The 26,608-nt window shown below is 34.0% G+C and overlaps 1 protein-coding gene across 1 annotated transcript; it reads right to left on the reverse strand.

Moving 5' to 3' along the window:
- Positions 1-5,638: 5,638 nt before the first annotated feature.
- On the reverse strand, positions 5,639-11,848 carry LOC113766059 (DNA ligase 1-like). The gene is made up of 4 exons (XM_027310284.1): positions 11,628-11,848; positions 9,622-9,763; positions 6,832-7,461; positions 5,639-5,974 (listed from the first exon to the last, which is right to left on the reverse strand). Exons 1-4 carry the CDS (start codon positions 11,846-11,848, stop codon positions 5,639-5,641), a joined length of 1,329 nt encoding a protein of 442 aa, XP_027166085.1.
- Positions 11,849-26,608: the final 14,760 nt, after the last annotated feature.

Genomic DNA, 26,608 nt, shown 5'->3' on the forward strand with positions numbered 1-26,608 from the left:
ATGTCTTAACTGAGATTTTAGTTTTCAATTAGTCGAGAAATTGAACTAGTATGAGTAGATAGGGATTCCATTACTCGGGGAGCTTTCATTTGTATTTTCTTCCCATTAGTAGTTTAGATTTGTTGATTTTAATTTGTTGGTAGTCTAAATAATAGAGAAACTTTAGTAGTGCTGGTAGTTGTCCGTTTTCCCTGTCGGTTTGACCCTAGTTACTTTATACTCGCCCACGACCCGTATACTTGCGAAAAATCGCATGTGGGATAGTTCAGGAGATTATAAATTCAGAACTTGACTGTGGATTGATGTTTATTGTTGTATGCATATCCCGCACACGTCATGTACCAATGTCTACATCAATGGCTCCTAGAGTGTGGTCTATTCATTTCCTTGTCATATGCCATTAAACTCTCTACAATATCACCATAGTTTGCAAAAAATATTGACTAGCATCTCATTAGTAGTTTTAGGTGTTAAACTACCAGCATGGAGATAATTAATACGTGTATCAACATATCGATTTTTTAACATTTTGCTAGGTTTTGTTACTTTACATTTAATTCAGTGAAAGAGATCATAGGTGTTAATGAACATAATAAATGATCAAAGAGTAAAAACAAGAGATTGCAAACATCATGAGACATTTTCATTTACTGACTTTTACTGCTTTTTTGTTGGGGTTACTTATCTTGTGAAAAAGTACACGAGTAAAATTTTGGATCCTATGATAATTAGAGATATTGAAGTAAAAATATAAAATATATAGCAATTAATTTTTAAGATTCAACAACTAAAGCCATCTCTCCAAACAATAGAACTTTTAACATGCATATTGCATGAAAGACTATATTTCTTTAGTGAATAATTATTGTAATTTTTGTTTAATCACTCATCATAATTAAATAAGTTAAAATCCTAAGCTAACTTGCCAAATTTTATATGATTTAAATATTGCAAAGAAATAATATCCTAAAATGTTGGTGTACCTTTATGCAGAAAATGAGCTAAAAAAAATTAATTGTCTAACACGTACAAAATTATATATTTTATGTATCAATGTATTAATTGTATAATATTTAAGGAGTTTAGTTTCTTTATATGGTTAATAGAATAAAGACTTTGGAATGAATGAACCTAAATGATGGAGATAAACTAAATGAACCTAAATTGAACCAAGTTGAGGAGAGGATAAACTAATTGATGGAGGAGATAAAGAAGCGAAAGCTAGACGAATTGGGGAATGGAAAATTTGATCCGAATTTATCATAACCCACTTTGCTGACTTTATCTCTGTCTTCCTTTTCATCTGCATCAGTAGAAGAGCTGCACACGCTGCTTGAACCTTTAGCCAAGCCTCAAAATAGAGAAATAGTACGTGTGAAAAACGCAACATTGCTATGAAGAGGGTGTTGCTTTAAAATATGAGATGATGAGGATAATTTGAAGTGCTTCTATAATTACTTCTATATTGGTGGTCTATCACCTAAAACTAACTATAAAGTACTACTCAGATTTTGTGGCAAAAAACAGTGAGGTAAAAGAATGTTTGGAGGCATTTGACAAGGAAACCAAAAAAAAAGAAACAAATTACAATATGAAAGCTTATATTTCAATCAAATTCATAGAGGGGTGCTATAATATCTAACAAAGCAACAAGAAAATCACGTGGCTACGATTTCATCACATACAAGGACATAGAGTCAACCAAATATGCAACTCAAGCGACAATCTCAGAGGAAATGAGAAGTACAAGTGCAAAAGAAATTATTTTCAAGGACAAGGGTGAAATTCATTGAGATTTTCTTGGTCAAAATAGTTGGAAAAAATGCGGCACTAATCCTCAATATTTAGCCTATATGCGATTTTACATTTTAAAGTTTTGGCAAAAGCAAATATGGTTCTCAATATTTAGCACGTGCAATTTTAGTTCCTAAAGTTTTGACAAGATCAAATATAGTTCACAATATATCCAATTTAAAATTGATTTAGAACATTTGAAGAATCTTTTCCAATTACTAACAAAATTTAGTCACATCCAGTCATGTGTCTATTAAATTAAATTCAAAATAAAGAAGTGAAATAGTAGCTAAATTAAAACCTAATACTGATTCTAATTATACATTATCATACTATATAATCACTCCCCCCTTCTCCTCAAAATCCTTGATTTTTTTAGCTTTGAAGACTCTTTCATGGACACAATCCAATTCCTAATTCTCAATTTCAGCCATTTGATCACTCTGTTCCAATAGCTTGCCACTGTCCAATTCCAATTAGTCAATCTTCTTGTTGCTTTTATCTTTTCCTTCAGTTAGGAATTGTGAGTAATTATCACCACCATATAGTAATGTGGCTATGCTGAATTGCCATGATATTGATAGTGATTTTTTTATCTTAATTTTTATTTGTTCTTTCGATACGTAGTATTTTCTTTTTGGACTTATTCTTTGATATATGTGCGTGATTGATGATATAACTTTTGTCATTAGTGTACATTTTAATGAAATTATAATGTTTTATAAAAAAAAACCATGATAGTGATCATGATTTTTTGCTCTTTTTTTTTCTTTGAGCATGATACTAATAGTGTTAGCTCCTCATCTACTGTTTGTTCCAATTATATAGCCGTGTCATGTGCTGAGGAAATTCAATTTGATAGGGAGACTTTTCTTGATCAATGTTGGATGCTCTCTCTATAAAAGTATGAGTTGTGAATATGAAATTTTGGGCGTAAATAAACTGATGTTTTATGACTTCTTGCAGGTGCTCTAACGTATCTCTCAAAGCATTCAAATGATGCTTTATTGGAAATGTGAAGTGGTTTTTTTGGAATATGGTTTCTCTAGGATTCATGATCATATGATAATCGGTCGAGTTGCGTGAAAATATTTCATCTGGTAATGTTCTCCGCTGATATATTTCCTTTACCAATTGTTTATTATTGATAGTACATATAATCATCATGCTTTGCAAGGAAATGCCAAGGAAATGAAACTGGAAACTATAAGAAGCTATAACTTGGCATTATTAATTTGCACTATTAACGCATGACAATTCAACACTATTTTGATTTGGTTTGTTCATTACTAGCACTACCCCATTAGGTTTATACCTATGACCAACAACTAAATATGCAAAAATAAAAACTTATTCTCATTAATAGATAAAAATTTATAGTACATTTTTTATTAATTTTTGAAAATGCTAGTGAATTTAGTATGAGCGTGTTTGTGGCATGCCAAAAAAAGTTCTTTTTGTTTGGCATCACTATAAAAGTTTTTCTGATTTCTCAATATCTTTAATCAAAATTTTCTGTTTCATAAAATTTTTAATCAAAATTTAATGTTTCACAAAAAAACCCTGTTGATGAAATTGCTAGATCATTACTTTTTTCCTCTATATTTTACTGCAAATTCTTGAGATGTATTTATCATTGTAACAACATCCTGGAACTAAGGGTCCATTCAAAACAGGAGTTGTTTAGGGTATTTGTATAAAATTTTACTGTATCTTACCTTATAAATTGTAAAATAAAATTTGTGTATTTGGGATTTCAAAAAAAATTAAAACTTTCCATTTTTTTCATTTCTTTTCCTTTCCTTTTTCTTTTTCTTTTTTTAATTTTTTTTCCTTTTGTTTCATTTTCCTTGTTCCCCCCTCCACACACACACAACTCTTCTTTCTCCCTTCCTTCATACTGTCGCCGCCCACTCCGTTGCTGTCGGCTGCCGTCTCTTTTTTTCTTTTTCATCTTTTCTCTCTCTCCCTTTCCTTCTTCTCTTCCCTCCCTTCCCTCTTCCTCCTTCCTCCCTCCCTTCTATTTTTCTCCTATCCTCTCCTCCCTCCTCCTTCTTCCACAATTTCCCGCCATCTCTCCCCCTTCCCTTTGTCTTCAACCCCTCCCCCCTCCCTTTTCCAACCTCCACAATCTCTAATCACATGATCAAATTTGGTTACACAATTTTGTAAGAATCGAATACAAGTTAAGAGGGGGGGTGAATTAGGTAATTTAAAAAATTGGCCAAGTTGTGAGTCAATTTTTGAGTACTTGCCCTCTTTTTCTAAAAGACCACACAATGAAGCAATTAATGAGAAAGCACAAGTACTTGTGAGTAGAAGAGATGAGCAATTTATATAGCAAGACAGTAAGTAAAAAAGAAAAAATATCAAACCGAATGCCAAGCTCCTCTTGACTTTGAATATCACTTTAGTGAGCAAGTTTTTTCAAGTTGATCAACGTACAACCAATCTTTGTGTACAAAGGAAGGATCACTTCCTCCTTGCCCCAAACCACACTTAGTCAAGTAAGAAAGTTTTACTATCACTCGGATAACTCTCACAAATTCACACTATTGAAGTAATTGAATCACACTAGAAAAGTTTCTCGAAATTTTCACAACTAAGATTACAAATCTCCTTTTAAGAGTTTTTTTTACTAAAATCACTCTTGATCTGATGTAGTCTCAATGTGCAAAAGTTTTTTGAAGTAGTCGATTTTGTTCTATTTATATGAGATCAAAAAATTCTTCAATTAATGCTCCTAACGGATAGAAGGCAGTTGAAGAGCCAACTAGTCGTTGTCAGTGTCGGACGTCCGATAGACTAATTTCTTGCATCCGAACGTGGGCAGTAAGCTCAAGAATCTTCTTGAGTTGTTTTGGACATCCAGTGCCTTCAATGTATGCGTCCAAAAGTATAAAGTGAAATTGAAAATTCTTCTTCAATTCTTTCGGACGTCCGATCCCTCCAAAACTTTGCGTCAGAAGTGTTGCAATGTTTGTCGGACGTCCGGTGCTTTGATGATGTGCGTCCGATCGAGGTCAGTGAACTTAGAAGGAATGACTTAATATCTTCGGACGTCCGAGGGTGGAGTTCTTCATACGTCCGAAGTTGCGCAATGGTTGTCGGACGTCCGATCTAGTTTTCTTGTGCGTCCGACAGCAGTTTCAGCATCGTTTGTGCTTAACCTTTGAATCTGTTTTACTCCATTTTTGAAAAGGTCTATTGAGAGATCATTAGTAACATCCATTTATTTTGTAATCATCAAAAGTTACAGACTGAGATTAACAATCTCCCCCTTTTCGATGATGACAAAACAATGGATGGATGAAAGTAATTGAGACACAACTCCCCCTTACTTAATGAATCAAGGAGTGAATACTCCCCCTCAGAATAATATCCCCCTCAGAATGATATCCCTTTATCACACTTATCACCAGATTGATATCATTAGAAATCAGTATCCATTTCTCTCCCTTTTTGTCATCATTAGATCAACTAGAAACCAATATTCAAAAAGCAATACTATCAACAATTATCAATCATTATCAGCAAAATCAGAAACCAAAACACAACATCATCAATATTGGCAACAGCCAGCAATTGTCAACAGCACCATGAACAACATCAATTATTGGCAGTCAATATCAGAAATCAGAGGCCAAACTAAATTAAGCAACATTCATTCAAAACATAAAAGATAATCAAATAGTTTTACAGACCAGCAAAAGGAGGGAAATAGAATCCTTAATACAGAACATACGAAATGTTTAAAATGCAAAAAATGCCAAAAGCCTATTATGAACTATCATCCTAATCATGAAGTGCATTAGTCTAGAAGTGCCTAAATGGTGATTTTGGACTATCCGAGTCTTCTCCTTGCTAGGCAGTACTGAACAGGATCCACTTCTTCCTCTTCAGTTTCCTCATCATCCTCTTCAGTTTCCTCTTTAGTTATTGGAGCCTTTCCTTTGTCTTGTGGCTGAGAACTAGAAGCACGAGCCTCTGGAGTAGTTTCAGTACGAAGAGTTTGCTCAGTTAGCTCAGTTCTTGGCTCTTTCTGATGAACATTCTCATTGTCTTGAGGAATAGGAGGCACAAGCAAGTTCCTTTTATCAATGAAGGTGACTTGTTGGTCGGGTGATATGGTCATCATTAAACCATTTTCTAGAAAGTAGGATGTGTTGTTTGAGGTTCTCTAGCAAAGAAATGACCTTAGAGTTCGATGAAGAGAGCCTAGTGGCTGATTTTCTAGGATGAATAGTGAAAGGTGAAATAAACATGGACTGATGTCGAGGAGTTCTAGGACTGACAGGAGTTTCATGATAATTCTTCCTCCTAGACTCCGAAACAGTTTTCTTGTGGCACCATTTACCATAAAAAAACTTCAGATTTTTTCTTTCAAAATAAGCCTTGGAGAAAATAGTTGAAACACTATCTTTTGGTGATTTTTCAGTGAAGAAAATTTCAAGATGAGTAAAGATTGGAGTCAGAAATTTTTTATAGGAAAGTTTTCTACGGCTATCAGTGCTGATTTTGAGCAAGAATTTGCACATAATAAAGCCAAAATTAATTCTGATTTTTTCAAGAAAGCAATAGAACAAGTAAAGCTCCATTTTGTTGGCATCAGTCCTATGACTATCAGTAGGGACCAAAAGATTCGAAATTATAGAAAAGACGATCAAATTTTGAGAACTGAAATCCTCCAATCTTGCCTCAGCAGGAGTATTAAAATGAGTTTGAAAATAAGTCATCAGTTTAGCAACATGAAAATGATGATAGGCAGAAGAAAATTCTTCATATGAAAAGAAGTTTACAATTTTTTCTTTAAAACTATCTTCAATTTTGGTTTTCAGAATAGTGTTGACAATGTCAGGGTTCAACTCTATATCAACAGATTGACACATGAGATTAGATCAGTGTGTGATCTACCCTTCCTAATGTTGGCAAAGAATTAGTAAAGCATGTTAGGATAGTATGTGTTTGGAATGGTCAGAAGATAAGTCCATTTTTGGAATTCAAAAAGCTTAAGAGTTGGTTCAAGATCAAGCTTACGGAATTCGTGAGGGATGATAGTCCTCTGAGTGATGAAACCTTTCTGCGAGATCCATTCGAACCTCTCCCTGACATCATCATCAATGAACTTGGGTAAAAGGTAGGTTCCTTTGCAGTTTGAGCCTCAGGTTGCTCCCTGGCAACTCGTTTCTTCTTTGCACTTCGTTGAGCAGCAGGTTCATCAGTCTGTCCACCAGATCTTGTTCGTGGTGACTTTCTGGTGGATGACTCAGGGGCTTGCTGATTTTCAGCATTTTGCTCAGTAGAAGGATCAGCAGTTTGCCTTTCCTTAGTTTGAGCAGTCCCTTTACTTTTAGCGGACCTTTTTCCTTTTTTACTATGAGATTCCATCATTTTTCTGGGCGATTTCGTGACGGATGCATCAGCATTAATGGGCTGCTCCAGTTCCTTTTCACTGTCACTGACTGGAGGCAATGCAGTGGGCTGTTCCTCGGTTTGCTCAGCAGTCTGCCACTCCTCTGAATGTTTCTTTTGGACCGAACCTTTCCCTTTTTCACCATGTTTCTCTGTTCCTCTCTTTGGAGATTTAGTGGTGGATGGCTCAACAATTTCAATATCTTCATCCCTTAACTTGAACCTTGTGGTGTGTCCGGCACTGACAGACCTTCTCTAGTTTTCACCATGATGCAATGCAAGATGATTTTGTTGCAGAGTATGATTCGAGTGTGTAATGAAATGAACTACGAGTACAGATGAACTGCAATGACTGCTTGAATCGACCACAAATAGTGAAAATTGAGTGGTTAGGGTTTCGGGTGAGAATTGGGATTTATGGGGTAGTTGGCAGTTAGAGGAAGTTATGAGGGGTAATGAACTGGCAATAGAAGTGTAATGGTGTTTGACAACTCAATTTCTTGGAACTTGATCACAGATGAGATGAATTTTGAATATAGGAGAATATGAAGAGTTGTATCCAATATAGTGGTTGAGAGTAAAATAAATGAGAAAGAAAACTGCTTTATAATATTTTTCTTTCGAGTGTCGGACGGCCAAACGAAGTGGGGCGTCCGACACAACCTTCCGAACCAGAACTTTCTGGAACAATGATGAAAAACACTGTCGGACGTCCGTTTTAACACATCGGACGTCCGATAAAGAGTGACCAGAGAATTTTTAGAATATTTTTTCTGAAATGCCCAATTTTGTTCTCAAAGACAAATTGATCCAGTGGTAAGGCTTTTGTGACAATATCAGTAATTTGATCTTTTGAACAGACATATTGAACACAAGTTTCACCCTTATGGACAAGATTACGAATGAAATGATGCTTTATGTTTATGTGCTTTGTTCTAGAATGTTGAATGGAATTTTTTGTCAAATTTATGGCACTAGTGTTATCACAATACATAGGCACACAATCATACATTAATCCAAAATCATTCAATGTGTTTTTCATCCACAATAATTGAGCACAACAAGCTCCGGCGGCTACATATTTCGCTTCGGTTGTAGACAAGGTAATAGCATTTTGTTTCTTGCTAAACCAAGATACTAAGCAATTTTTAAGAAAATTACATATACCCGTTGTACTCTTTCTATCTATTCTACAACCACCAAAATCAGCATCCGAGTATCCACATAAAGGAAATTCATGACACTTAGTATACCATAAGCCAAAATTCAAAGTTTTTTTAGGTATTTAAGAATTCTTTTTACCGCATTCAAGTGAGATTCCTTTGGACAAGATTGAAAACGAGCACACAAGCACACAACAGACATCATATCAGGTCTACTAGCAGTTAAGTAAAGCAAACTACCAATCATACCTCTATACTTCTTTTCATCAACTTTTATACTTTCTTCATCCTTGTCAAACTTGGTAGATATGCACATAGGTGTTCTAACTTGTTTTGAATCTTTCATTCCAAATCTTTTGAGCAACTACTTGGTGCATTTTGCTTGATTAATGAACGTTCCTTCTCGGGATTGAATCACTTGGAGCCCAAGAAAGAAATTTAATTCTCCCATCATATTCATCTCAAACTCTTTTTGCATAATTATAGAAAAATTCTTGCACAAGCTCTCATTAGTAGCACCAAATATAATATCATCAACATAAATTTGCACAATTAAAAGATCACTTGAACTATATTTAGTGAAAATAGTGATATCAACAATGTCTCTTTTAAAATCATTTTCAATCAAAAAATCACTTAAGCGCTCATACCATGTTCTTGAAGTTTGTTTTAATCCATACAGAGTTTTTGAGAATTTAAACACATGATTTGGATAAGTCTCATTTTCAAAGTCAGGAGGTTAATCAACATATATTTCTTGATCAATAAAGCTATTTAAGAAAGCACTTTTAACATCCATTTGAAATAGTTTAAAATTTTTGAAACATGCAAAGGCCAAAAACATCTTAATTGATTCTAACCTAGCTACGGGTGCAAATGATTCATCAAAATCTATTTCTTTTTCTTGAGCATATCCCTTAACTACAAGTCTGGCCTTGTTTCTTATTACTTCACCTTTGTCATTCAATTTGTTTCTAAACACCTATTTTGTGCCAATGACAGGATGATCTTGAGGTCTATCGACTAATGTCAACTGATTTAATTCCTCTTCCATAGTTACAATCCAGTTTTCATCTTTCAAGACATCAATGACATTTTTGGGTTAAAAAAGTGAGACTAAGGCCAAGTTATCCAACAATTATTTGGTGGAGAAACGAGTTCTGACCTTCTCGGATAGATCACCAATGATGAGATCCTTAGGATGGTTTTGAACAAATTTTCAAACTCTTGGAAGATCGTTGGGTGTACTAACATTCCTGTCATTGTCTTCCAGTGCTGGACTAACTTGAGAATCATCTTCCTTTGAATCATCTTCTGGTGAAGTAATGTCTTGGTCATTGATAGTGAGTTTCTTTTGTTCTTCTTGAACACCCGCATCATCATCTTCACCACAACTTTTGAAAATATCACCATTAGATTCATCAAAAATAATATGTATAGCTTCCTCTATAACCAGAGTCCTTCGATTATAGATTCTAAAACCTCTTTTATTTTCACAGTACCCCAAGAAAATTTCTTCATCAAATTTTTTATCAAACTTTTCAAAATGTTCCTTGATGTTTAAAATGAAGCATTTGCTACCAAAAACTTTGAAATAACCAATAACAGGCCTTTTATCAAACATCAACTCATAAGAAGTTTTGCTCAAGATTGGTTTTAAAAGAACTTTATTCATAGTATAGCAAGCTGTATTTATGGCTCTGTCCAAAAATATTTTGGCAAGTTGCATTCACTCAACATTGTTCTAGCAGTTTCTTGAAGTGTTCTGCTCTTTCTTTCAACAACACCATTTTGTTGAGAAACTCTTGCAAAAAAAAATTCATGTGTAATTTCATTGTTATCACAAAATTCTGGAAAGCCACAAAAATGAAATTATGAGCCATTGTCACTTCTGATCTTGATGATTTTCAACCCAATCAGATTTTGAACCTTTGCAAATAATGAAACAAAGTTTTTGAAAGTATCATCTTTGTATGCAAGAAATATCACCCAAGTGTATCTAGAATAATCATCAACAACAACAAAGCAATATCTTTTGCCACCTAAGCTAGCAGTTTGTGTAGGACCAAATAAATCAAGATGTAAAAGTTCCAAAGGTTTTGTAGTAGAAACACATTTGTTGGGTTTAAAAGAAACTTTGACTTGCTTTCCAAATTGGCAAGCATCACAAATTTTGTCCTTTTCAAACTTAATTTTTGGCAAACCTCTAACAAGCTCCTTTTTACAAATTTCTTTTAACAAATTTATGTTGAAATGACAAAACCTTCTATGCCACAACCAAGGGTCTTCATTTGCAACTTTAAGACATTTAAAGTTAGAAGAATCAACATTTTCAAGAACGACTATATAAATATCATTAATTCTTTTTCCTTTGAAAATAGGATTAAACTTTGAATCAAGAGACATTCATACTTTTTGAATAATACAAACAGATTTCTATCACATAATTGACTAACACTTAACAAGTTATAACTCAGATTGTCAACTAAGAGAACATTGTGAACAAAAGTTTGACCATCCTTACCAACATCTCTTGCTCCAATTGTTTTAGCTTTGTTGTCATCTCCAAATGTTACTTTTCTACTTGATTTCGGTTTGAGCTTAATAAATTGTGATGGATCACCAGTCATATGTCTTGAACATCTACTATCTATGAACCATTTTGATTCCTTAATAATATTCACCAGATTCACCTACACAAGAGTTCACAAGATAATATTTGGTATCCTTTATTTTTTGGGTACTTGAGAGTTAACATTATGTCTAACTATCCACATGCATTTCATGTCGTTTCTCATATTTTTCCTTACGTAACAATTACTTTTCATGTGACCAATTTGACAACAAAATCTGCACATAGTCAGTGAATTACTCGCATGGACAAGTTTAAGAAATCTAATTTGTCTTCTCTTATAAATGGTAAACTCGTTTGCACTTGAATTCAACCTTTTCTCATGAATGCCAAAATGACGTTTTGTATCATTCTTTTGAAAACAATTTTGTTTCTTATATTGAAGCAATTGATCAAGATCATCCATTCTTCTTTTCAAACTTCGTTGTTCATTTTTGAGCATGTCACAGAAGTTTGTTTTTCTATCAAGTTCAGCATGTAAATCATTTTCAATCATTTTCAGGATTTTATTTTCATTTATCAGATTCTTGTTTTGTCGAAAAAGGTTTGCATTGTCTTGAATCAGAAAATTGATCTTTTGTTTTAGTTCCTTGTTTCTAGCATAGGATTCTTTCAAGTTATTATGCAGTCTTTCCATAAATGAATTAATATCATCATCAGATTCATCATCACTATCAAATTGAGAGTTACAAGTAGTTATCTCATCAACACCAATAGCCATGAAAGCCATATGGGCAGATTCCTCTTTTTCTTCAACTTCACCTTCTGAGTTGCAGTCATTCCAAGTAATCTGAAAGTTGTTAAACTTTGATTTTCGTTCAATTTTTTCTTCCTTCTTTTTCTTCATTGGACATTCGTTCACATAGTGTCCAAGTTGGCCGCACTCAAAGCATTTGTCAGTTTGCTTTTTATTAAACTCTTGCTTCCCTTTGTTTCTTGAGTTGTTGAACTGATTTGAAAATGGATTGCTAGGTCCTCCTTTTCTGAATCTTCTTTTGTTAAGAATTCTTTTAAATTTTCTTGTGATGAGTGCAATATTACTATCATCAACTTTCATAACTTCTCCATCCAAGGAAGCTGAGTCATCTTCATCTTGCGAGACTTTTAGAGCAATACTCTTTCTCATCTTTGCATCTTCTTCCTCTTGCACCTTGGACTTGAGTTTTAGCTCATAAGAGATTAGAGAATTAATAAGTGATTCAATAGGTATGAAATTTAAATCTCTAGTTCTTCAATGGCAGTTACTTTACTCTCTCAATCCTTGGATAAAATATTCAGAATTTTTCTGTTTTTTTCGCCTAGAGAATATTTCTTTTCCAACACTTCTAAATCCTTAATGAGATCATTGAATCTATAATACATTTTATCAATGTTTTCATGAGGTTCCATCTTAAAAGATTCATACTTAGTAACTAGTACTGATTTCTTTTGTTCTCTTACATTTTCACTCCCTTCATGGATTTCTTTAAACTTATCCCAAATCTCTTTTGCAGATCTACAACCTTTGACTCTAATAGACTCATTTGAATCTAGAGTACTGTATATGATAAGTGGATATTTTATGTATTTTTAGTATATTTTATTAGTTAATTTTGGTGTATTTTATTTAATTTTATAGTTAATTCACTAGGGTTTTGGTCAAGATATCTATGTTGCGCTTTAATTGGTAAAAATTGTATTTATATAGATTTTAACGGAAAGAACTTCATGTTTTTGTAGGTTTAAGAACTCAATCATTAGTTGGAGTGAATTGAGAAGAAAATTGGATGATAATTGATGAATTGAAGTGATTTAAAGAAGGCATGAAGTACAAAACATTCAATTGAGGGAATTCAAGTAAAGACAGTTTCGACATATCTTGGTATTTTGACTATATCTTGAGTTACAATGATCGGATCGAGGTGATCTTGATACGATTTTCAAGCTAAGAGATATATCTATATTTGGTATGAAGACATCAAAGTCCAATTCAGCCGTTTTCTTGGTCAAAAAGTCAAAACACATAAACTTATCTGGATGGTCGAAAGCTGAAGCCTAGAATTGACCAGTCTATGGTATTTCCACCATATCTTCGTCCACCGATCTCCAAATTAGATGATTCTTGAAGCATTAGAACGTTAATTCAAAGGGCTACAACTTTTGTGTTTTACATAATAGTCAGTTCGGTGGCTATCAAAGAGAAAATTACAGTTGAAGTGAGATCAAAAGTGAAAACGCGTATGGCAGCCAAATTTTTGCAGTTTGCTCAGCTATTTTTCTCATCTTCACACTACTTTTCAGCTAGAGTTAGAGAGAAAACGTAGGCTGCACATGTTTCTGATGCACAAATGAAGAAAAATAGCTTATTGTCATGTAAAAAATATATGGTAGAATCAAGAGGCTGGAACTTTGTTTTGTTGACTTGGTTAACACCAGATTTAGAGAATCAAAGGGGAGAAGAAAAATACGGTAGGTGAAGGGAGGATATCAGAATTTTAGGATAAAAACTGAGATTGGTCATATTCTCTGGGGCTAGCAATTTTTGCAGGAGTTTGGAGAGTGTAAGAATTACCACAAAAATGTAGTTCTTCCATTTCCTTAGTGTAGGATAGTTTAGCTAGTTAGTCCTTCCTTCTTGTATATTAGCTAGATTAGGATGAAGATGGAGATGAAGAAGGAAGAGTTGAAGCTCAAGTGACATGGGTTATCTCTTCTCCAACTCTTTATCTTTTTTATTAGATGCTTATGTATGGTTAATATACAAGTTTTGGATTTTATGTTTATTATGTATTTTTAAAGTTAATGCCTAGAATATGGATGAACTTTCCATATTTTGTTAATGATGTTTATTTGGTTATTTGGTGATATTATTTTGAGTAAGTTATTTATCACTTTTGATATTCTAATCATAATTAACTGGTCATTAATTGTGATTATCTAAGGTGCTAAATTTGCAATGAGAATTAAAAATTAACACTAGTTCAAGGAAGTGATAAACATAGGGAGTTCACTCACGAAAGTAGAGGTGCACCTATGTGACTTTAGTGACTTGTTTCATGTAATTTCATAGAAGAAATGAACTTATAATTAATTCATAACCATGAGAGTAGATATGATTTAGTTACAAGTATAATTGATTCACTACGAGAGTAGGTTTCACATACATTAGGAAATTACGCCATAACTAGTCAAGATAATAGCATTCACTTAACCAGTAATCTCATTTGCAAGAGTAGTAAGGAATTCCATATTTTTAGGAGTTTTCTAATGTTATTTTCATTAATTTAATATTTATGGTAGTCTAGATAATAAAAGAGTTCGAAAAACACCGGTAATTGCAATCTTCTCTGTGGGATCGACCCTTAATACCCTATATTCGTTCACGATTCATATACTTGCGATAAATTGCATGTGGGGTATTTAGAAATTATAAATGTAAAACTTGATTGTGGATGAACTTATTATATATGTATACCCCGCGCACGTCAGTATAACACATTCATGGCCTTGACATTCAAAGTGAGGTGGGTTCTACTATCACCAGTCAACTTATCTCTTGTTTTAAGTTTTGGTCTATGAGTGACTTCATCAACTATAGAGGCATCATCTGGACCTTCATTGACGATAAATCACAGCTCGATATCAATAGATTGCAAGAAAATAATCATTATTTTCTTCCAACTCACATAATTTGATCCATTAAACATTGGGGGTCTAGTGACGGATTGTCCTTCAAAAAATATGGCATTGTTGGTTGTCATTTTTACTCCAAAACCGATTGAGCTTAATCTCTAGGAGACCAAACTCTGATACCAATTGTAAAGATCGAAAACAACCTAAGAGGGGGTGAATTAAGTAGTTTAAAAAACTAGCCAAGTTGTGAGTCACTTTTTGAGTACTTGCCTTTTTTTTCTAAAAGACCACACAATGAAGCAATTAATGAGAAAGCACAAGTGCTTGTGAGTAGAAGAGATTAGCAATTTATATAGTAAGACAGTAAGTAAAAGAGAAAGAATATTAAACCAAATGCCAAACTCCTCTTGAGTTTGAATAACACTTTAGTGAGCAAGTTTCTTCAAGCTGGTCAACTTACAACCAATTTTTGTGTACAAAAGAAGGATCATTTCCTCCTTGCCCCAAGCCACACTTGGTTAAGCAAGGAAGTGTTACTATCACTCGGATAACCCTCACAAACCTATACTATTGAAGTAATTGAATCACACTAGAAAAGCTTCTCGAAATTTTCACAATTAAGATTACAAATCTCCTTTTAAGAGTATTTTCCTATTAAAATCACTCTTGATTTGATGTAGTCTCAATGTGCAAAAGTTTTTTGAAGTAGTTGACTTTGTTCTATTTATATGAGACCAAAAAGTTCTTCAATTAATGCTCCCAACGGATAGAAGGCAGCTAAAGAGTCAACTAACCGTTGTCAGTATCGGACGTCCGGTAGACTAATTTCTTACGTCTGAACGTGGGCAGTGAACTCGAGAAATCTTCTTGAGTTGTTTTGAACGTTCGGTGCCTTCAGTGTATGCGTCCGAAAGTATGAAGTGAAACTGAGAATTCTTCTTCAATTCTTTCGGACGTCCGATGCCTCCAAAGCTTTGCGTCTGAAGTGTTGCAATGTTTGTCGGACGTCCGGTGCTCTGATGATGTGCATCCGATCGAGGTCAGTGAGCTTAGAAGGAATGACTTAATATCTTCGAACGTCCGAGGGTGGAGTTCTTCATGCGTCCGAAGTTGCGCAATGGTTGTCGGACGTTCGATCCAGTCTTTTTGTGCGTCCGACAGCGGCTTCAGCATCCTTTATGCTTAACTTTTGAACCTGTTTTGCTCCATTTCTGAAAAGGTCTATTGAGAGATCATTAGTAACATTCATTTGTTTTGTAATTATCAAAAGTTACAGACTGAGATTAACAAATTTGATCGTGTGACTATCTTTAGTCGTGCGACATTGAAGGGGGCAGTTGAAGGCAGATGAGTGGCAAGGAAAACAGGGAAGAAGGAGGAGGAGAAAAAAGGAGAGAGAAGAAGAGGGAGAGAAAGAAAAAAGATGGGGAGAGAGAGAGTAAAAAAAGATGCCAGCGGAGGTTCTGACCCATGGAGGTTTTGGTAGGCTGAGATAAGATAAGGAAAAAGAAAAAGGTCAAAAATTTTAAATTTTTGAGGAATTTTGAGATATTTTGTGGTGTGCATTTTAAAACTTGGGATATTTTTAGAGGGTTTTTGTAGATAAACCTATAAAAATACTTATCTATTAAAAGCCACCTACAAAACACCCCCCAAACAAACCCTAAGTTGAATGAGAAGAGTTTTGTCTCGATATTTTTGTTGTTTTAACCATTTGCAAGCTTTTTAATTTGCATAAAGTTCAATTCCAATTCCCTTCTTTGAGGAACATTTGTAAAATCAAGGAGGAGCATTTATTAGCAAAATGACAAATTACAACCCTTCATTCATTTCTTAATCCCAATTCTTCCTCAGTGTCAAACTAGTATAGAAAAATAGAAAATAAATACTAATGAATGAGAACATGCTTTTCCCCAAATGGCAACTTCCTACAGTTCTCTCCAAAAGAAAACATCACCACATAATTAGAATTATTTTATTGTTATTTTTGTTTCTCTTGACCTTATTCATATTCATTTGGGACACTCTCAAACTACAGAGAACTTTTGTTTTTAACCTCTCCTATATCTTCCCTAAATACCCCATTAAGATCTATTGAGATTCCTATTTCAACAAATCTTGAACTTAATGATAATCGGCCGATATATGTTTGCTAAAAAAATTTTCTTCAAATGGCTTTGACAAACAATCCTTTCCTTAAATATTGAAAATTTCAAATTCGTAAATAAGATTTCCTTGAAGCTATCATTATATGGCCTATTGTATTAAATATCTTTTTGATTCCAATAAAAGCTTCATTTCAAAGCAACATGAGCTTTCCAAAATATAACTAGGGTGAAATATTAGAAGGCACGTTTCATGCACGAAAGATCTTCGCAAAACAAATACCATAATAATAGTACTAGGATCGTAGATGTTGTGGATTCAAACTCATAGGAACACGTGAATCTAGTAATCCTTAGGATTAGTATTTTTAATAATTTTTTTCCAAATGAAATTACTATAGCTATATGATGTACGTCAGATAAAAAAATAATTGGCAAATGTGTTAACACAATATGCTAAAAAGTTTTATTTGAAAACTATCAAACCAAATGAGTACTTTAGTAATTTGGTAATTATACCAAATTGTTTACATATCCAAGACATCTACAATGTAGTGAAAGAGAAGAGGAGAGTGGTTGACTTGGATGGAGCAGGAGAGATACCAAGAGGAGAGATAACGATCATATAAAGAACAGAAGATGGAAGGGCCCTTGTAAAGAGATTGACCCAGTTCTGTATCTTTTGAATTTCTAGGCTGTAGATACTAATCATGACCAAAATCATAGAGAGAATATGTTTTTCCTTACCCTATCAAAATATATTTATTGACCATTATACCCTTGCTCTTAGACATCCTTTTACATTTTTTGTTGCATAAAACTCATTATAGAAGAACTCGTATTTGAAATGCACATGCAGACAACGGTTCATAATGTAGCTCATAAAAGTTTTGAATTGTATCGATGTTTGTCATGTTCAATTGGTCTTTTGTTTCGGAAAAAATATTGATTAATGAAAACCGAGAATTGTTGCTGGACAACAAAATACATAGCACCTCGTTTCCAAAAGCCTCGCCACCATGAGTATGCGTTGTTTAAAGTCCTAGACTCGCTCTATGATTATTATCGTGCCAATGTCTTGAACTATGTTCAAGGAGACAAGTTTTTGCACTGACATTTTTTTTACCCTTATGCAGGCTTTTCAATTTTAAAGAGTCCATTTCCCTTTGGTCCTCGATGTCTCTCTCATCTCCCTTCATTCTCGATCTACAGAGATATTAGTGTTCAAACCCTCTCTTATCTCTTGCTTGAATTTTGCTTTAAAATCTACTTAGATTACCATTTCAATAAAACCTAAGCTTCATAATCATGTAGCCCATATATATTTGCCTTGGTCAAACAATATTTTCATAAATTTAGAAAATTTTGTTAACACTAATAAATTTTTATAAAGCTATCAATTTGTCGATTATTGTTTAAATATTTCTCTTTTTTCAAATAATATTTTTATTTCAAAGTAACATGAACAGCCTAAAATTACTAGGTTGAAATGTTGAATGTCACATTTCACGCACAAAAGATTTTTGCCCAAACAAACACTATAAGAGTAGTACGTACTATGATCACAGACATTGTGAGCTTCAAAATCAAAGAAACTTTGAATCTTTGGTTATGTTATATTTGTAAAGTAATTCAACAACACAAGACTACTAGCTGCAGTGAAAGAGGATAGGAGAGTGGACTTCAATGGAAAAAGGACTGGAGAAAGATGAGACCGTGTAGTAGCCAATACACCAAGAACATAGAACATTGTAGCACGTTCTATCGTCTAGCATGCAAAATATTAATTGCTTCTTCCCAGATGCTAATGGTTTATTATAGTAAGAAGAGACAACAATTGCAGAAGGAAATGAATCATATGATAATCTATTACAGATTAATTGAAACCAACGTCAGAATTACTCCCCCCTTCTCCTCAAAATCCTTGATTCTTTTCAACTCCAAAGACTCTTTCATGGATATGATGTTCCTCGATTCAATCTAGTCAAAGAAGTAGAATACTCTTGCCTCCAATTTCTAATTCTCAATTTCAGCCATTTGATCACTCTATTCCAATAGCTTTCCATCGTCCAATTCCAATCAGTCAATCTTCTTGTTGCTTTTATCTTTTCCTTCAATTAGGAATTGTGATTAATTATCATGACCATCTACTAATGTGGCTATGCTGAATAGCCATGATACTGATAGTGATTTTTTTTATCTTAATTTTTATTTGTTCTTTTGATCGGTAGTATTCATTTTTCTTGGACATATTCTTTGATATATGTGTGTGATTGATGATATAACTTTTGTCATTAGTGTAGATTTTAATGAAATTATAATGTTTTATATTTAAAAAAAAAACCATGATAGTGATCATGATTTTTTTGCTCTTTTTTCTTTTTTTTTTTGAGCATGATACTAATAGTGCGAGCTTCTCATCTACTGTTTGTTCCAATTATATAGCTATGTCTTGTGCTGAGAAAATTCAATTTGATAGGGAGACTTTTCTTGATCAATGTTTGGATGCTTTCTCTATAAAGCACGAGTTTATGGATATGAAATTTTGGGCATAAATAAACTAATGTTTTATGACTTCTTGCAGATGCTCTATCATATCTCTCAAAACATTCAAATGATACTTTATTGGAAATATGAAGTAGTTTTTTGGAATATGGTTTCTCTAGGATATGTGATCATATGATAATCAGTCGAGTCGCGTGAAAATATTTCATCTGGTAATGTTCTCCGCTAATATATTTCTTTTACCAATTGTTTATTACGGATAGCACATATAATCATCATGCTTTGCAAGGAAATGCCAAAGAAATGAGACTGGAAACTATAAGAAGCTATAATTTGGCAACATTAATTTGTAATATTAATGCATAATGATTTAACACTATTCTAATTTGGTTTACTCATTACTACCACTACCCCATTAGGTTTATACCTATGACCAACAACTAAATAAACAAAATAAAAACTTATTCTCATCAATAGATTAAAATATATAGTGCATTTTATATTAATTTTTGAAATTAGTAGTGAATTTAGTATGAGTGTGCGTGTGACGTGCCAAAAAAAAGTTCTTCTAGTTTGGCATCACTATAAAAGCTTTTCTGATTTCTCAATATTTTTAATCAAAATTTTCTATTTCACAAAAAAAAAAGTTGTAGATATGAATCTTGAGACCTTCAAAGAGGTAAAAGAATAGACAGGTGGGTTATTCATTAAAGTTTTTTCTCCAGGTTCATGAAATTCTTTCTTCACTACTTTTTAAACCTATAAATGTCACACAATTTCCAATTCCATTAATAATAATTTTTTAAAATAAAATTTCTATCAATTAATAGCCATTGCTTTGGAATCTTGATCCTTTGCAAAGTCTGTCCTTGTATAAATTTGATTTTGGGCATAGGTATGCATGAATTAATGTCATATTCCAGATCATAGGTATGCATGAACTTTTATGGAATAATAGATCATATATTTTATGTATCAATGTATTAACTGTATATTATTTAAGTAGTTTAGCTTCTTTATTTAGTTAATCGAATAAAGAGTTTGGATTGAATGAACCTAAATGATGGAGGTAAACTAAATGAACCTAAATTGAACCAAGTTGAGGAGAGGATAAACTAAATGGTGGAGGAGATAAAGAAGCGTTGGGCAATGGAAAATTCGATCTGAATTTATCACAACCCACTTCGCTGACTTTATTTCTATCTTCCTCTTCATCTACATTAGTAGAAGAGCCGTGCACGCTGCTCGAACCTTTAGCCAAGCCTCAAAATAGAGAAATAGTACATGTGGAAAATGCAACATTCCTATAAAGAGAATGCTTTAAAATATGAGACGATGAGGATAATTTGAAGAATTCATAGAATTGTGCTTGTAACAAGTTATCTACTTTTAGTAACAATACGAAAATTGGGAGAATTTACAACGTGATCTATTTGTTTCTTGGTCATATGTAACTAAACCATCTTCTATTTCGCCATATATGTTTAGCAAGAAAATTAAGTAGCATTCACTAGCAGTTTTTGGTGACCAAATACCAATATAAATAGCGAAGCAATGTATGCATTAGTATATCAATTTTGTAATATTTGCTCAGTTTTGTTCTTTTATTTTTAGTTAAATAACAGAGATTGGCATATTGAGCATAATAAATAATTTGCTTGTGAAAATAAGTGATTCATATTAATGAGCACGATAAATTCTTTACGAGTTAAATAAACAATATGAAGTAGTACTATAATTGATTTTCTTTATCTTTTAGTCTAGTAATTAATATTCTAGTGAAAAAACATAAAATTAGACATATTGTCATATGAAGAGATATTGATGACAAAATAAAAAGATATAATATTAATTTTTAAGATTCAATAATTAAAAAATGTAGCTTTAAAAGAACTAGATTTTAACACAAGAATTGCACGGAAGAGAATTTTTATCAAGTGAATAGTAGCAGTGCTTTATATATTTGTTTACATTATTTAACATAATTATAGGCAGATTATTGGTTTCATTTGAATTAGCTATTTTTGGAGGTAGTTTTCAAAAGTTTTATTGTAGTAATGTATATGAAAAACTTTTGCAATAGATGGTCAGGTATTTTTGGGGGTATCTTTGAAGGTGTTTATAGGGAAGGGGTGTATTTTGGGGTATTTTTGAGATTTAAAATTTTAGTAAGGCATTTTAAAATTTTGAAAAATAACTTCACCATCACCGCCCTCCCTTCCTTCACCTCCACTATTCCCTTCCTCCTCTCTTCTCCCTCCTTCTTCCCCTGCCTCTCTCCTTCCTCCTCCTTCCCCTCCCTCTCTCCTCACTCATCAATCTCGAATCACAATTAAAAAAAGTTTTCAAAATCACAGATAAATTATGGGTTTCTCTTTTATTTATGAATTTTGAAACAACGAAATCTTAAAGAACTAGTACCACCATTTCCTTGGCACAAAAACTGCATCATTTCTTGACTTTCCTTCTCCCCCAAACTCTTTCCCCTCTTATTTCTTGAAGATTGTGAAAATTCATGCTTCAAAAGATATCTATTTCTTAATTTTTTTGGTTAAATAATCACAAAGGATCTCTTAGGGTGCAAAGATTCAAAGTGAAAATCAATTAACCAACAAATTCAACAATAATAACATAGACAGTATATATATATGTGTGTGTGTGTATGTGTGTGTGTATCAATACCTGATTGGGACAAGAGGTGGCAAATGTGAGGTTGCGGTCACCTAAGAAGAAGAAGGAGAGAGCCACTGTGGAAACAGTGAGAATCGAAGCAACGACAGTGCATGATTTGCCTTTCATCTCTCCTAGCCATCTGATTTTTTTGGGACTTTCAAATCCCCAGTGTGAAATTTAATTTGACCGGATTGGAAGAATCCGACGAGCTCTCCTGTCGCATCTTGCACTGGCCTGCCATTGTTGGGGAATGTTTTCCGCTGGAGAGGAAGAGGGAAGAGAGAGGAGAGAGAGAGAGAGGGAAAAAAATGATGGTACTACCAACAATGTTGGCCGGTGGTGGCTGATGGCAGATGGTAGTGTGTGAAGGAAAATAGAGGATAAGAATTTTTTAAAATTTTTTTATTTTAGTATGTCTAGATGTGTTTTTGAAGTTGTTTTTGGAGTCAATTTTTTACTGTTATTGAAGATTCCACATAAAAAACTAAGAATTTCAAAAACATTTGAATCCAAACAAATTGGCACTCTAAAAAAAGTATCAAACACTTCACGTTTCTTTTATGTTACTTGAACCGACAAATTTGCCCCAAGCTTTTAAGACTATCCTTCAAGCTTTTTTTTTTTGCACACTTTCTAGTTTAGACAACCACAAGCGTTGTTCCAAAGTTCACCTTCAAGAACTTTGCAACTTACCAACACCAAGCCAAACCCTTCTCTCGTCCAGAATTGTTGGGATATCTTTTGATCCTCTTACAAGACCGAAAATTTATGGTATAATGGTATGGAATTAAGGAATCCATAAAGTTAACAAACGCACCTAATTTATAGGGAAACCACAAAACTCATGACAAGAACCATAATTAGGTTCAACGACTATATCCATCTCTCTTAAATAATCTTCTCAAAATAGTACTACAATTATGAAAGAAACTAAACAAAAATCAAATTGCACAAATTAATTAAGTGCTGATCTTGTGCAATAAAATGGCCAATTGGTAATGCATTTTACAGTACATACATTAATTTTTTTTCAGTAAACATAAGACTATCCTTCAAATTGAAAACAAGCGACACCTTCACAAGTGAAGTTTCAAATTCTAATAGTTGTGGTAAGATCATCAACCAAGGATGAAGGAGAATATGGTAACGGAACGAAAGTTTTGGTTGTTAGAATTTAGAGATTTGGTACACATTTGCATTAGCGGGACTGATTTAGGTGGTCAGGCAGTAGCTATGAAAAGAGTAGAAATAATGAGAATCTAAGGAAGGGAACAAGGGAAGTGTAGTAAGCCAGGCACAAGATGAGGTTCATATTTGTCAGTTTAATTAATATCAAAGAAAAGTGAAGTACTTGCGATATTAGTTGAAGTGCTAATATCATTTGTCTAATTGTAAAGGTGCTTAATATGATTAGTTGATGGATATATGTAGTGAACTTGGTCAGTAGGAGATTTGAAGGATAACAGTGGAAGAAGTAGAAGAGTAGAGGGAAAGAAACGTGGGAAGGAAGAAAAAGAGAGAGAACGAAGGAAAAGAAGGAATCTGCAATTTGTTATATCTGTTGTCCTTCCATACTGCCTTTTGTAGCATATTTATACAAATTTCTTTCTGGAACCTTCTATACTCAACTAACTATATAACAGAATAGACATATACGACAAGCTAGTAACTAACTTGCTAACTAACTCTATGAAAGGAAGCCATGTCAGCAACAATAATCTTCATGCTTCTGGTGACTAGTATCTAGGGTCATAAAAATACTCCTCCCTTAAGAATCCTAGTCACTAGGATTGAGCTGAAACTCTAGAAATTGTGACTGTATCACTGTAACATCTTCCCAGGTGGAATCCTTAGTTCCCAGGTTCAGTCATTTGCTTAGCACTTGAGCCACTTTCTGCCTCTTCCGGATAACTTCTTATGTAGCTATCACACATTTAGGAGCAATTTTAACTTGTCCATGTGAGAACCCGTAATTTTCCCCATTTTCTAGGTTTTATTATTTTCATGGCTTGTTTTCTGCATTTTCGTGATAAGGAAAAATTCTAGATCTTTTTAAGGAGCAAATATAGTTTTTAGATGATTTTTCTAGTATCAAATAGGTTTTGAGAAATTAAGAGCGTATACCGGACGTGGGACCCACTAGTGCGAAAAGTTCGGAAAAATTCGGCCAACTAGGTTAAGTTTCGGATACTGGGTTTAATTTATCGGGTGTTAAGAGATAATTAGAGGAAGCTATTTGGATTGGTGTGAGAGGGAACAAAGAGATAGAGATTCATTAATTAGGTGACAAGTGTCACCATAGGGTTGGGAGAACTTTTGACCATTATTTCTTGTCTTACCCTTTGACTTAAATAAACCAAAAATTGCCAAAAATCTTCATTATTGTGGCCGGCTCTCCCTCTCTCTTTCTCTCTCTCTCTCTCTCTAAGCAAAAGGAAGAAAACTCTCCAAGCTTTGCTCCAAATCATCAAAACCAACCATTGATTCTTGTTTTTGCTCCATAGAAAACATTAAGGAAGTGATAGTGAGGTGTTGTGTGGAGTTATTTGGCAAGCTAAGAGGACTAATTGTTCTCTCTCTCTTGTTTCTAAGGTGGGTTGTGAAGAACCACTCTCCTCCCTTTATTGATGCTTAAATCATGCTTAGTGGTAGTATGAGATGCAAATTTATGGATTATTTCTTGATTTGTGGTTGAATTGATGAAGTTTTATAATTTTTGGGGATTTTTCTGTTTTAATATGAACATGATTGTGTGGTTATATATGATGATTGGAAATGATGTTTAAGGACTCTATGAGGTGGAAAAAGTGGTTAATTGCAAACAATTTCTGTTTTGGAAGAAATCTTGGAAAGTTAGGGTTTATGATGATAACATTCTGCCCGATTTTGTAGATCCTAGTTAGAGGCCGAATTGGCCTTGCCTTAAAACATGAAAGTTGTATAGAATGATATTTTAGAGGTGCCTACAAAATTTCAGGTCAATCGGAGTAGCGTAGCTTGAGAAAAGTTGAAATTACCCTTGTTGTTCTGGTTTTACCCGAATTGGAGAATTGCTTCTATAATTGGTTATTTTGGTTAGGAATGCTTCCGAATTGGTTGTTGAGGCCTTCTGATGAAATGTATCCCTATTTCTGAGCTTTCATCTGGTTTTGGAATTTCTAGATTTGAACTTGGATAGCCTGATTTATGATGTTTACACCAGAATGCGATTTGTGAATCTGTTTTTGCGGTTCTGGTGTAGTATCTTGCATTTTTGACCTGGTTACACTCGAAACTGGGCTGAGTGACCTTCTGTAATATTGTATCCCTATCTCTTAGCTTCGAAACGGTGGGTCTTGGACCTTCATCCGATAATCGTAATGCCTTTGGTGCCATTACCGGAAAATGACGTCAAAAACTATTTTTTTCAGGGTTAAAGCTAGTTCCATTTCGGGATTTTCTGGTTTCCTCTATTGCTTGTGTGTGCTTATGGAACCCTATTTTGGGAATATTTGGCATTGATTTATGACTCGTTATCGAGTCTCATTGTACTTGTTTGCGTGTTTTAGGGCGTGACGGTAGTTCACGACGTTCCTTTGACGGAAGTGCATGAAATATCACTTTCGAGCTTGGTGAGTGTACGACTCACTTGTGTGTTACTATATGGCTTTGATACTGAACTTGATGAGTTAAATGTTATTGCACCATCGATATTGATTGAAGTGAGGGTGTACTTTATCACTCTCACTTATTTCTCATGTTATTGGAATGTTGCATGGAATGTTACATGAAATGAAAAGTACTTGACTTGGTGTCGATTGGATGAGTATCCAACGACCATGATTGTTACCATTGAGTTCAACCCCATTGGTAATTGATTGAATCGAGCTGGCGAGGGTTTGGTCGTGCCAATTAATGAACCTTGGGGACTGTTATATGGAATCTTGTAGTATGAGAGACTCTCGATTCCGGTATACTCGAGTAATACCATAGTGCAAGTGTTTGGAGTTCGGGCCCGGTAGGGGTATGTTAGGTGGAAGGAATGGAAGTAAAGTGAAGTCTATGGTTTGTTACTTTTAAACATTGACGGAGAGTCAATGAGATCCGATCAAGAATGCAAACGAGGGAAAAGGGCTCTTGAGAGCCGCCCGTATCCTTTTATCACCACCATTAATGTGTGCCTTTGTTTACTTTTGATGTATTGAAATGAAAAGCTTGGTGCTTATATGAACTTGGTTGCTTGAGTAGTATTATCTCACTGGGTAATTAGCTCACTCTATTCCTTTTGTTTTCCTTACAGGAAAATAAATACTTTTGGACTGCAATTGATAATTGGTTGCTGAATTGAGCTAGTTGGACATATCTTTTGTATAGCTCATTTATTGAAACCCTAAATGTACTTTTGGGACCGTTTCTCTTTTGATTTGGCAAACCAGACATGTATCCACTTTTGAATACTTTTGTATGCCACTTTGGCTTGTAAATGCTAAGTTTCAAGATGTGAATGTTTGCTTTATATTTAGTTGGGTTCTGACGGGTCGGTTACTATTCATGGCCGACTCTGGATTTCATATTTTTTTTAATTTTTGTTATTTTGACATTTTGACTTGTTTACGCGCGTTCGTAAGTTCCGGAATGCAATAGATCGCTCTATACCGAACCGTTAGTCCTGGCGAGAGTTGGGCAGGCAGTCCGCTAACCCCTTTGGTTCGCCTTAGGGGAAGGTGGGGCTG

This window comes from Coffea eugenioides, chromosome 3 (assembly GCF_003713205.1).
Source record: "Coffea eugenioides isolate CCC68of chromosome 3, Ceug_1.0, whole genome shotgun sequence".
Taxonomy (NCBI): domain Eukaryota; kingdom Viridiplantae; phylum Streptophyta; class Magnoliopsida; order Gentianales; family Rubiaceae; genus Coffea; species Coffea eugenioides.

What these genes read in the sequence shown, in the direction of transcription:
- LOC113766059 (XM_027310284.1), bottom strand. Translation starts at nt 11,848, where the DNA reads ATGAAGAAAAAGAAGGAAGAAAAAATTGAACGAAAATCAAAGTTTAAC. An exon ending in TGGAAGACAATGACAGGAAT is followed by an intron (nt 7,462 to 9,621) that starts GTTAGTACACCC and finishes GGTGAAAACTAG; the next exon opens with AGAAGGTCTGTCAGTGCCGG. An exon ending in TATCATCCCTCACGAATTCC is followed by an intron (nt 5,975 to 6,831) that starts GTAAGCTTGATC and finishes TTTCTTTGCTAG; the next exon opens with AGAACCTCAAACAACACATC.